The following is a 13,377-nucleotide window of genomic DNA, read 5'->3' on the forward strand; positions in this document are numbered from 1 at the left end:
AATGGTCTTATAAAATCATTTCAATTAATATAAAATCGGCATTTATGTCAAATTATTGACATTTTATTCATTTAAAGATCTTGTAAACCATTATAATTCCTAAGGTATAGTTTGTGACTTAAAAATTAAACAATTAATCAACCTGAATTGTGAACTTTATTATCATTATTCAACTGATTTTTAAACGTTGAAATGAGTGAGATTTGTTGGACACTTCAATTACAACAAAATGTCAGTCTATGGACACTCTTGCCAGCAAAGAGAGCCAGACAGAGAAATAATCATTAATATTGCCAAAATTAGACAGACCATAACATGACACAACTGGATGGGGTTATCATTTTCCGTGGTCCTTATTTGGGTAGTAATTGTTAGACTCTTGCTCCTTGTTATTGTAAGCTTCTGAATTTATAAACCATTTAAACTCGATTCACTGAAATTTATGACATCAAGAATAATATTGTCATTTTTAGAAAAAATGTTGCTATTTCCCAATTGAATTGTTGTGAAGAAACTCAATGTTGAAATGAATTGAAGGCAGAAGCAGCAAAGCAACCAGATTGACACAGAACTGACCATATTTTCGGAATGGTTAAGGCAAACTTTCCTAATCAACTTTCTATCCTCCACCATCCCTTCCAATTTTTATTGTTTTGGTGGGATGGTAGGTTGATTATTGATTAAACTTAGGCCCCTAGGAATTGAACTATACACTGACACTGATCTACACTTTGAATTTATCAGACTAATTTCCTTGTCATCTGTCAATCCACTTCCCCCCAAATAAAGAAAAAAAATTCCAGGGCCCCTTCTCCATGAACTGCTGCTAATATAGGAGTTGTTCTTCCTTAATTTAGGTTCAGTCAATATCTCCTCAGTATAAACCCCTTTTTTCACATTTTAGCCCTATAGTTTAGGCCATTACCTTTGCTTAGTCAGCAATACATATTTCCCCCTTCTAAATTTTGGATCAGTAATTTCACTCTTGACACCCATCTCAGCAAAATTTATTGGAAGCCATTCTCAAGCCACACCAACATCTCTCACTTACCTAATTCCGCAATCAGTTAAACTCATCCTTTCTTTCAGGTAACTTCGGCACCAAAACCAGATGAAAAATCCCCCCCCCCCCCCCCAAGGATCAACTAGCCATCCATACAGTCCACCATCATCTCCTGAGCTACTGGCCAGTCGGAGTAAAAGTTATACACCCGCCGACTGCCATTTCCAACGGGCGGGCTTAAGGGTCAAAATTGTCTCCTCTAACCAGTTCTGATCTAATGATTTCACAACCCCCAGCCAAAATCAATGTGTTTCTTGATTTATGTTTCACATATTTTAGTTTACCAAAGAGAATTAGGTCCTTTATATTTTATAATTTAATGGCAAAATCTTGCTCGTTGGCCCTCCTATAAAGCAACGCAGATGCTTCCACCCTGTTATTTATACAAAATGGAGGGGGGGAGAAAGAAGCATGGCAAGTCAAATTTAGATGGAAAAACCGGCCAAAGGAAAATAGACATAGAGAAGAGATATTTACCATCCAGGATGCACAATAAATTTTCCTTGGCTAGCAGCCCAAGCCACCTGCTGAAGACAAGAAAAAGCAAGTGCACCAGTCAAACATCAAAATTAAGAAAATCAAACTGGTAAGATTTCACATGTTTGGTCCAAGTTGGAGCAGGTTAAGGAAAGAAATGCATTTGACATTCATGAATTTCTTCTTGATTTAAGAGACAAAAAAGCACTATCCTTTTGATTTTGTCAAAAATAAGAAAGCAAATGCTGAAGTTTCCCCAAGTACAATTTGATACACCATGATTCAAGAACAAATTGTTACAAATGGGGATCACATATATGGATGTGGATAACCGTGGTTTACTATCCACTTCTCTGGATTAAACCACACATAATAATAACACTTCCAATGAGCATTTTCGCACTGAACTGCTGCAATTGGTACAAAATTTTATTCCATCAAGTGCATCACTATTGTGAGTCTATTATTCACTGCAATATTGCAGAAAAATAAATCCGTTCTATATGCTTAGTACAAATAAATAAATAAAGAAATATCAAAATTATGTCATGTAGACAGGCAGAGACACCATAACAACACCCAGAGTAGAAGTCAAACGATACCTTATCAGTTCCAGGTGAATTTGCCACTACATGAGTAACCTGATGATCAAGCTTGTTAGTACAAACAGCACCAAATTGTTCAGCTGTCTGCCACAATGGGTGTAAATGAGGATTGGCTTCTTCACGAGGAAATACCCTACTAAATACTATTCGACAACCAGCCAAGATTTTTCTCTGCTCTGACGCTAGGATATTTCTTACATCCACTTCGTGTAAGGATGGAGAAGAAAAGAAGATTTGGTGTATTTTCTCAATAACCTGCTTGTGGAAAAGAAGTGATTACGCACTGCCAAATCATTTAAATCTGCCTGCCAAAGAAGAAAAAAACAATAAACTTACTGCCAAAGAGGATGCTAGAGTTCCAGCTTCAGGTCTCTCGTCATGATCAATCTCAAGAAGAGAAGGGCCAGGAAGTCCAAATTGACGTCGACTACAGGGGAAGTATGTGTACCTATAATATCTTAAAACTTAATACAGGGTTGAAGGAACCACCAAATATATGAAAGCAGGAAAGACTTCTGTAAGTTTAAAATGAATGCTACCTTTCCACCACAATCAGGTTCAATTTGTTATGAGGCCAGACTCTAACAGAATCATCTATAATTACGACAGCTGATTCCATTCCCAAAACCCCTTCTAAATCCTTGCTTTTGGGAACTCTCTCGTCACCATCAACTGAATCAGCATCATCACCTCTAGAAATAACTCTGCCTTTAAACAGAACTCCCTTTGGATCAAGGATCTTTGCCATTTCTGTTGCATATAACTTGTTCCCCATTGTATAGAGATGCAACTCATAGAGCTTACTAGCCTATATAGCATTTGGAAAAGAAGTAAATTTTTTATTTCAAAATCAAGCCTCAGGATGATGTCATGCTTAAAGCATATTGAAGAATTGATATTACCTTCTCCAAGAAATTCCAGATTCCTGGCCTTAGTTTAGTCCACATTCCCATATGTGGAAAGCGAAAAAGTTGTCTCTGAGTCTTTTCTCGGTCTTGCTCTTCTTTCTTTCTCAATATCGCATCATGCACAGGATCAACTTCAACAAACTGAGAAAAAGGTTAATAGGCAACTATAGAAATTCCCATACACAGACAACCCATCGCCACAAATTACCTTGGCAGAATTAAGAAGTGTGTGATCTAGGTCCAAAACAAGACATAATTTCCTAGCAGCAAACATCTTATTCTGTTCCTCTATCCTCCTTGCCCTCTCCCTCTGAATAGCAGCCTTTTGCTTCTCATCATAGCCTTCAAAAAGATGCGCAACATCTCCCCATGTACCCTGAGACTTTGAGGAAGCTGATGCATTGCCTGTCGACAGGTTCTGAGCACTAGACACAACAGCCGTCGGTTCTGCTCTATCAGATTTCAGGGGTACAGAAGCAGAAGATATGCTAGATGATTCTTGTTTAACAGACACAATATCAGCAATATTTTTCAGATTTTTGGTGAACTGTCGAGCAATATCAGGTGGTGCAAGCTCTGTTTCAGCTCGAACCTCTGGTTTCAGGGCATTGACATTGTCCCCAGTTCCCTGGTTGTTTAATGCAGGGGATATAACGGATTTGAATTGCTCACTCCCCATACTCCCACTTTTCTGGACAGAGTTACCATGGAGAATACGCCGTGGATCACGTGGTTTCATGCGAATCTTCCCTGGATCATCTTGTAGGATTTGTGTCTGTGTCATTAAGAGTTAAAATTAAAAACCTATTTTAGATCGAGTATAAAGAAGTTAAAACTTTAAAGTTAAACCTCACAATAACGAGGAATAGAAGAAATAGATAATTTGAACTTGACTTAAGCAGTTTGTACTCTATGATGCTACATGGATAATCTCAATGGTTGCCATATTCAGAACCAGATTATTTGGTACAAAGAAAAAATGTGGTAATGTTAAACTTAAATCCAAGATGATACTTGGAAAATATAAGGCTGCAACCAGAGTACCACACTATATGGTTTGTACTTTAGTGGAACGAACTATTACTTTGCCACCTCAAATCTTCTACTACTGTTGACATTTTTGCATGTTTAATATGTTTTTGTAATGCTTTCTTGAAAGCTTGGGAGTTTAAGGCACTAAAGTCTTATTTAATTATGCTATTGTTTGTGTTTGTGATTATGATTCATATGGACATGCATCTGTACCCTAACTTTAAGATAATTGTTATAACCCACATACTGTATACCAATACATGTGGCCATATCCATGCAGCATTAAGAATACTTTTTAAGACATATTTACCGTGGAAGTTGCTTGCGATGAAACCGGTAAGGGTCCAGTTGACTTTTGCTGAATAGCAGCGGTCATTGATGGACCAATACTAACGGTTGCATTTGACCCCATTGCCAACTTTTGGATTGGTAAATGCATCGTACCCATAGCAGGATCAGATGGCTTTTTGGCTTCAGCTGCTAATCTCTGCTGTTGTTCCATAAGTATATTTAGCAACATGGTTGGATTTACAGCAATATCTTTGAGCAAAGCAGGAAAAGCTGTGTTGATATTACTTGTAACTGGTGCCTGCTCCTTTCCATTATTAGTCACATTGAAATTACCAGAAACAGGAAGGGAACTGCTCACTGTCATGGTATTTCTGGGTTCAAAATCCACATTCTCCATTAAATGGTTCCTTTCTATTAACTGAGACCCAATAACATTATTCTCTTCCAACCAACCACCATCTCCAGTTGTAGTTCTTATTTCTCTTGTATTAAGCTCAGTATTTTCTAGCGAACTTTTTAGTCTCTTTGCTACGGCAACATCCAGAGAAGGATCTTCAGAAGCCTTTTGCTTTCTTGACATCATCATTCCAGCATGTTCAGTAGCACTGGAATTGGAATTAATGAAACGCAGCCTAGGATCTCTACTCTTAGCTGATGTTTTCATAGGGTACGATCCAGAAACTGGAGCATCAGTTCTTGAGGTAATCAGTCCATGCAAACTAGAACCATCAATAGAACTAGAAGAAACAGCTGGTTGCTCTGAAACGGTTGGCTTATTGCTTCTCAAAGAAGCACCCTTTGGAGCACTTGAGACCTCCTCAGTTGCATCAACATCCACATTTCCACCATCACCTGAAGGTGTTGGACTTGGAAGTTTATCATATGTAAAAAAAGAACTTCTACCAAATTTCTGTTGATATGTGGAAACAGCCTTCAAAGCATCAGTTTCATAGTGATGAAACTTAGAATCTTCGGTTTCAACTTCCATCTTTCCAGACTCTATCTTACTAGCAGGCAACCTAGAACCAACCGTTCCCTCTTGAACAGAAAATGTTTTGCTAACAGGAATGCATGACGGTGCTTCTCGTGTGGGTGATGGTAAGCTGTCTATATCATGATCCTTGTGAAGGTCTAACAGTGGGAGTAGAATCCCTCTGCCTTTAATATTACTTTGTCCATATTTCAAAACTTCCAATGAACCTATTGAATTAGTGTTTAAATGCTTGCTAGAAGAAACAAATTCCCCAGCTTTCACAGCTGAAATTTCCTTAGTCGTTATCTCCTTGATCACCAGTTGTGTCTCGTTGGCACAAGCCTTAATATTGTCTAAAGCACCAATAGAATCAACAGCAGAAATCATGACCTGAATCTGCATAATTGAGAAACAATGTTTCAGACTCTTATCTTACTTTCTCTAGATTGAACATTGTGTTAATGAAGTTGAAATTATTTCCAAAACTAAACTGTATGAAGCATCACCTCTTTCATATTATCAGGAGAGAACAATTGTGCAAGCTGATCCTTTACCAAAGAGAGTAATCTGACAGAAATTTCAACCAAGGCGACACATGTTAGTGAAAGAAGGTACTTCAAGCTTGTATCTTCATAGAATACAAAACTACTGAGTGAAAAATTTATACGTTGAGGACCTTAAAATGGTATCCTTGCATTGTTCCCTTCGTGAACTGTCCTTGAAGGAGAATACCTACAATGAACAAGTAACAGTGGTGAAACAATCCACAGAAGAGCAAGATATGATATCTAGAGAATCCACATGGGGAGAATCACAAGGGTCTTACAGAATATACTAATTCAACTGCTTTAAATGCCAAGAGAACAAGATCATCCCTTTCAGAAACCTCAAGTCCAGAAAGCACATCAGGCAATCGCTGCAAAGTTTTCTGCAGCCTAGAGCAAGTCCCCTCAAACGATCTACAAGAACAAATAGCCACAAATAAAACAAAATCGATTCAGTGAGAATAAACTCCAATGTCAGCAAATTAGTTGAAACAAACAAAACCCATCAACAGTTTCTTCACTTACTCCTCCACATTAGCAACTGTAACACCCTCCAGAACCTCCCTAACACTGAGCTTATCAGATGTGGAATCAGTATCAGAAGCAACTACACCACATTCAGCAGCACTCTGAACCCTCTCTGTTACTGATGCTTCAGGGTCAGCGCCATCATCATCAATCTCACCCTCCTCCAACTCTCCTTCCTCCTTATCATCATCCACAATCACCACCTCACTTGCATTCTCCTTAACACCAGCAGACCCAGAAGACGATTGATTGGAAGACATGGCAGCACTGGCATTAGCATTTGCATTCGAATCAGGATCAACGTCCATTACAAAAATTTCGTTAAGGGACCTGTTCTGTACAGCTGTTGCCCAAGCTAGATTAACCAAACCATAGCCACGGCATATAGTAGGGTACTTGGAGTATAGATCATGAACAGTCCATACATTAGGATCGCTTCCTTTTTGCTTGTTGTTGTTGTTGCTGTTGCTGTTGCTGTTGCTGCTGTCCAACTTAGCAGCCTCTTTGTTCTTGAAAACCTCTTCAGTGATCTCTTCTATAGAAGAATCGGAAATCTCACCCTCTTCCACATCGCCTACCCCCCTCTCCATACCTTCCGATTTTATAGCCTTCAAGTTCTCACAATCAGAAAATCTAAAAACCATAAATGAATCCAATCGAATCGAATCGAATAAAATCCAATCCAGCCCACAATAAACACAAAAAGGCACACATACGCTCTCTCTTTCTCTGTTTTAAATCAAGAAAATAAAAAATAAAAAACAAACTCGCGGATTTTAAGGCGAAATTTAAAGTTAGGGTTTCCAAGTTGTGTTTCTTCAAGATCTGGTGAAATTTAGGGTTTCTCAATGTTCAAAAAAAAAAAAAAAACCAAGGCAATCAAAATCAAACTGAATCCAAGATTTCGCGGAGTGTCAGATCTGAATTACGAGATAGATCGGGAATTAGAAGGTTTTCATGTCTTCAGATGCGAAGCGTGGATGAAGCAATAGAACTTTTTTTCGCTGAGAAAGAAGAAAGGCGAAAAAATTGTAATAATAATTCTCCTTTTCAATTAGAAAAAACAAAACATAATAACGTGAGAGTGGCGAATTAAAGAGAAGAGAGAAGAAATGGAAGGTTTATATAGGGATCACACGAGGGAGAATCTATTTGTGACTCGACTTTGAATCTGGACCGTACACGTCAGTGATCCCCGAAAGGAACCGTGCAACTTGGATTGAGAATGACAGTGGTAAGAGTGTGCAGTGTAATACACGCACTAGGCTATGTATTTATTCTTGCGGTCGTGATTTTGATTTCTAAGTGAATAGGCATGTTTTTCTTGCCCCTCTCGTTTAACTTCATTTTCTTATCTTCTTACCTTATGCACAAATAGACCACTTTGGATTCGAAATTAAAGATTATAAAATTTAAATTATCAAGAAAGATTATACGCAAAATTATGACTGGTAGGTGGTAACTACGTAAAAAACTAAAAATAAAAAATTTAGAGGATTTAATATATTTAACTAAAGATTAATTTGATAACATTTTTAAGTTAAAAATACTTTTTACTAAATCAAAGTAATAACAATGATATTTGATTAAATAATTTTTAAATAAAACAAGATGATCTTTATCAATAAAATACATTTGATTTAGTCTTTATTTTTTATTAAAATAAGTCCAGACAGTATTTTTGTCATCTTTCCTTACTAAAATTAAGTGCCGTGTTGATTTAGAAAATGATAGAAAGATCGTCTTAACTCACTTTAATCAAGAATAAAAATAAGATCGGATATATTTTATTGACAGAAATAATCTTATTCTATTTTAAAGTGGACAGTAAAACGGCATTTGTTTTTAGGAATATGACATTAAAACAGAAATACAGAGATATAAAATTGTGTTTAACAGATAAAATATGAATAAAGATATTGTATTTAGAAACATTAAATTAATATATTTTGTGTCTATTCTAATAGGAAGGACATAGAGACACTAACAAGAGACATAACTTATTTTTTATTTTTCTTATTATTCTTGTTCGCTTTTTATAATTATATTTTTTATTATTATATTTTTCTTCTCAAATTTTTTAAATGAGAATAAATTAAATTTTTATAATTTGTTCTAATTTATTATTAAACAGAATAAAAAACATAAAATTTTGTGTCTCTATCTTTTATATCTTGCCTTATCCTTTCTCAGAAACAAACACAGCCTAAACCTAAGGGTGTTGAATATTTACTTGCGATTTAACTAAAGAGTATTGCCATTTAACATAACGTTTTCTAAATACTGAGAAAAAGAAAAAGTCTATGGACCAGTAATTCTTGTATTTTTTGACTAGCACTTAACCATAAAAAAAAGTGAGTAATTTTTTATTATTGGATGTAATCTTACACCATTAAAAATACTATTATAACCAATTGATGGTTACAAAATACCAAAATTGTTGACCCCTAACATTTCTCGAGAAAAAATTATAAATATCTTAATAATTTTCACTGTAACCCTTTGCAGCAAAGAGATTGTGAGATCATCGACCACATAACATATAGCTTAAGTCGCTCTTATATCTCACATTCATTTGCACTCTAATATCCTGCTTTGTTTTTTAGGGAAAACAAGTGAATCCCACATTTCATTGCAAGGCAACAATGCCAATAATATTTGGCCAAAAAAGAAACTAGTGAGATAGTTACGTCGTTATAAATAAATTAAAAAAATTAGTGTGCTTGAGAAAAGAATTGCCACATGTTGCTTGACACAATCGTTTTCATTTCTAACAGGAAAATATTTCTACTTGTCCTTTCAGTTCAAACCACGGGCATCTTAATCTTAAATTCTTTAACAATATCAAATAGATTCAGCTTCTCTCTTTTTCATTTTATTTTTATTTTTATAAAGATGACATATATCTGGAGTGAGAACTGAGAAGAGTGTCATTATTATTACGTTTATGATTATTTTGTGGTAGACTTCACATTCATATGGCATGCTAGCTAGCTAGAACATGTTCACATGTGATATAAGTCTTAAATAATAGATTAAAAGTAATATTAACTTTTTTCCTATACCAGAAATGTAGACAAGTTAACTGGCAAATCCACCTAAGTTTCATAATCAAAATAAAAATGTAATAATTATGGACAAGGATTATCTCAAATACTTCTCCATTTTAAATAAATAATCTTATATTAAACATTTGACTCCCTTGTTGACAGAATCCCTCCCCTCCCCCCATAGTAGCTAGAATCTCGATTTAACTCTTAAAATCTTCCGATATTACGATTTTAAATGAGTTTATCGATTTTACGAAATTTGTACTAAGTCTAACGATTTTACGATTTAAATCTTGTTAAGATTTTACGTTTTACGTTTTTTATTTACTTTCCCGATTTCACGTAAAATCTCGATTTTCTCTACCTTGCCTCCCCCCTCCCCCCCCAAAAAAACGTACATAGCATAAAAATTCAATTCATGCAATACCACATTTATTAAGACTTTGGAATTAAATTTTGCTAATGGCAATTTCATTTTTATTTTATTATTATTTTTAATTTTTTATTCCTCTAATAGAATGTGAATAAAAAGGGAATAGATCAACCGCATGACGGCATGATGATAAAAATCAAGTAAGAAATTAATTTTTAACAAAAGTTTTACATGAAAAACTAAGATTTGATTATTGTTATTAAAATTAAATTCTTAAATTAATTCATTCAGATAAGTTCGAATCTTTTAAAATTTAACTAATGTAGCGAACACTTTTTATTTTCTTCAATTAAATTTATATAATTATATAATTTTAAATACTCAAGTACCGAGATGATTGTTTTTTTATAGACATTAAGACATAAAATCTAAATCAAAAGATTATTTAATCAAATTTCTTAAATTATTTAACAATTTGTAAATATCAACCTCTGCTTATAAATTTTTACCTAAAATAAAATAAATTATCAACTCCGTCATCTATCACTAATCAATTCAAACACAAAAAGAAGAATCCACTATGATTAATTAGTGAGTCACACGTGGCAATTGGCGAGTGGACCCATTTAGCTTTCAGGTTGTTGTTCCAATCCTGAATCTACGACCATTCTCCTCCACATAATACACTAATCACTACCACAAATTTCGGAAACCATCCAACGGTCAAGACATAAGGAACCGTATCGCACTGTTTGCGCCCTCACCTCACCGGAAAACTCCTTGACTCCCTTATCCTGCGCACCTTCTCACTGCAACTGTAACTATAATGGCGGCTGAGCCCGAAACACTCCAACCGCCGCCGGAGCTTCCAATCGCCACCGCACCTTCCGCCCCGGAGGAAACGGCAGCGGATCCTACGACGACAACGGCGCAGCAGCAGCCCGCCGCTGAGAATCCCGGTCCTCCGCCACTCGCTCCGAAACGTCAACGCCGTCCAAGCGTTCGTCTGGGAGAGATCGGAGACCAACGCGCCTCCGCAACCAACCATGAAACTCACACGCGCCGCCCGAGCATGCCTCCATGGAGCTGGCGTATCCGCTCGAAAGAACCTTCCAGGACAAACTCGAAGGCTCGTTCCCTAACGAACCTCCCTAACGGCGGCGAAGAAATCGCTGAATTCGGTAACAAACGCGGTAAATCGAAGCGAGCTTCAACAGCAACAAAGCGTGTGAGATCGAATTTCGCTCCTCGAACCACAGTAACAACAGCAGCAGCAGCAGCAAAAACAGAAAACAACAACAACGACAACGGAGAAGAAGAAGCTTACCGTGATTTCGATTACGAGCAGGAAGACGAAGACTATCACGATGACAGTCCAGTGCACTCGGTCCACGACGACGACGGTTACTGGCACATAGGGAGGCACACGGATCGAGCTAGGGTTTCGGAAAACGACGTGGTTGAATCGGATTCGAGGGAAGGGAGGAAGTGCGAGGGGGTGAGGTCGTGGTTGCTGGAGCTAGGTCTGAGTAGGTACGCTCCGATGTTTGAGATTCATGAGGTGGATGATGAGCTTCTTCCGATGCTGACATTGGAAGATCTCAAAGATATGGGGATCAATGCCGTTGGTTCTAGAAGGAAAATGTACACTGCGATCCAGAAGCTTCGGAAAGGGTTTCCATGATCATGTATGTATGTAATGTAAATTGTTAATGTGAAGTGTGTGTCTATGGTTTCCAAATCTTAAGTTCTCTTTCTTATTGTGCTACCTTGAATTATATAGTTGATGTAGATATATGCATGTGTAAGATGTTTCCTTTTGTGTTTCTGGTAAGTATGAATGAATAGCAATGGTTGTTATATACTTTGATCTTCAGTTGAAGCTTTTGATGACTTGTTTTCTTTCTCTGTTTTTAGTAGCAGTTCTGTTACCTTAATTGAACTAGTTTTTGGTGGAGGTGTCATATCTATTCATTCATTTGAGTCTTCAATTGTTTGATGTTTCCGTGCTCTAATTATGCATGTGGAGCTTGGATTGAGCTGAAGATCTTTGTAATCTTGAATCTGAAAATCAAAATTAACGGGCTGGATAATGTGTTGTCCTCCATTTTGATTAATCTATTAATCTTTCAGCTACTTGATCATGTAGGATAACATATTTTCTGGTTTTTGCAATTGAAGTGATTGATAATCATTTTTTATACAATGTCTGAGGCATGGATTATTGTTTCTCTGCTATGTTTAACCTTTCATACACTTAATCTATATTTAAAGTTTGTAGCTTTGAATTTTGATACAAAACCTGTGATAATCTTATAATTCTTTTATGGTGAGATAATGCATACATATGCAATGGGAGACATATAAAATTGGGCTTAGACAATATATGCTGATCTGATAATCATGTTGAGAATCCACAATCAAAGCTACTGATACATGCTTTTTATGTACTTGTGAATCTTGGGTATGATAGAAAGTGATTAGTCATTTAATTTTCTTTGTATGAGGTTTGGATTTTATTTATAGTTGAGGTCTTTTTATTCATATTTTTGCAACGTTGGATGAATTTTAAGTTGAAATAATACGATGATTGTCATCAATTTGCCTCATGTACACTATATATACTTTGGATGAATTTGATGGTTTTATTTATAGTTGACTATGCTTGTGACTTAGATAGCCATTTTCTCAGGCATAGTTAATTTTCTGCATAATGTCGGTGAGTTTGATCTGCATTATTTTCACATTAGGCTCTTGTGTGCTTTTAAATGGAGGTCCCCGTAGTTCTTAGTTTTCTTTCTTTTTCTCATATGTGATGTTACTTAACTCTAAAACTCGCTCTAAATAATTACAACTTTATTCAAACTTTGCGAAGGTAATTACATTAATGATGTGTTATATATTTTGAATTCAGCACACTATAAACACCATTAATTTGTCTACTCAAAAGCTCAAATAGGGTATATTCATTCACTATACAAAGGAAATCACTAGCTATGGTTTAAGATGATATGGGCCTATGAAGTTTCTTTCTGCTCTTTTTGGGCCTGGACTCTTGTTTATATTTTGAATTGGCAAATTGCTGGCCTGCTCAAAATCATTTTTCTTAGCTCATAAGTTCTTATCATTCCTGACCAAAAAAAAAAGTTCTTCTCGTTGACCAAGAAGAAAGTCCATAATCATCCTATTATTCTATCTATGAAAAAACCCACGTATGGCCCAAAACATAAAAGGAAAAATCTTTCACTACCATTAATTTTGGGGGGAAGAAATAACTGAACCCTGATGTTTGCTTTCATATACTCACTTCTACCACTTTTATGTTTTAGCATAGTCTTCCTTTAACTTATATAGACTTGACTCTTTGCTTTACTCTTTTGCGGGTTTTGTCGTATATTGCAGCGAAAAAAAAAAAAAAAAAAAAAACTGAAAAATTCAGAGATATTATGCTTAACATAGAAGAAGCTATATGGATATGTCATGTGTTTTTGCACTTGCACCAAATAAAGTTGAACTTTATATAAGTTGAATT

General features: G+C 35.9%; 2 protein-coding genes across 3 annotated transcripts; one reads left to right on the forward strand and one right to left on the reverse strand.

Annotated features, from left to right (window-relative positions):
• Nucleotides 1–1,120: 1,120 nt before the first annotated feature.
• Nucleotides 1,121–7,499, reverse strand: LOC130973728 (RNA polymerase II C-terminal domain phosphatase-like 3). Of its 2 annotated transcripts, none has more exons than XM_057898365.1 (12): nucleotides 6,420–7,499; nucleotides 6,176–6,308; nucleotides 6,026–6,081; nucleotides 5,856–5,916; nucleotides 4,396–5,745; nucleotides 3,262–3,828; nucleotides 3,048–3,194; nucleotides 2,685–2,953; nucleotides 2,482–2,593; nucleotides 2,143–2,400; nucleotides 1,541–1,587; nucleotides 1,121–1,436 (listed from the first exon to the last, which is right to left on the reverse strand). In XM_057898365.1, exons 1-12 carry the CDS (start codon nucleotides 7,064–7,066, stop codon nucleotides 1,373–1,375), a joined length of 3,711 nt encoding a protein of 1,236 aa, XP_057754348.1. In that variant the 5' UTR covers nucleotides 7,067–7,499; the 3' UTR covers nucleotides 1,121–1,372. The 2 variants fall into 2 exon arrangements, with proteins under 2 accessions (XP_057754348.1, XP_057754347.1); XM_057898364.1 differs by having other exon boundaries at nucleotides 1,541–1,590.
• Nucleotides 7,500–10,550: 3,051 nt separating this feature from the next.
• LOC130972940 (uncharacterized) lies at nucleotides 10,551–11,738 on the forward strand. The gene has a single exon (XM_057897287.1). It carries the CDS (start codon nucleotides 10,672–10,674, stop codon nucleotides 11,527–11,529), a length of 858 nt encoding a protein of 285 aa, XP_057753270.1. The 5' UTR covers nucleotides 10,551–10,671; the 3' UTR covers nucleotides 11,530–11,738.
• Nucleotides 11,739–13,377: the final 1,639 nt, after the last annotated feature.

Source organism: Arachis stenosperma, chromosome 4, assembly GCF_014773155.1.
Source record: "Arachis stenosperma cultivar V10309 chromosome 4, arast.V10309.gnm1.PFL2, whole genome shotgun sequence".
Classification (NCBI taxonomy): Eukaryota; Viridiplantae; Streptophyta; class Magnoliopsida; order Fabales; family Fabaceae; genus Arachis; species Arachis stenosperma.

Bases quoted from the DNA above. Each gene is read 5' to 3' on its own strand.
- LOC130973728 (XM_057898364.1), bottom strand. From the start codon at position 7,066: ATGGTTTTTAGATTTTCTGATTGTGAGAACTTGAAGGCTATAAAATCG. The intron at 2,954-3,047 runs GTAATATCAATT...AATGCTATATAG, and splicing joins TCTGGAATTTCTTGGAGAAG to GCTAGTAAGCTCTATGAGTT. The intron at 2,401-2,481 runs GTAAGTTTATTG...TTCCACAAGCAG, and splicing joins CTCTAGCATCCTCTTTGGCA to GTTATTGAGAAAATACACCA.
- LOC130972940 (XM_057897287.1), top strand. From the start codon at position 10,672: ATGGCGGCTGAGCCCGAAACACTCCAACCGCCGCCGGAGCTTCCAATC.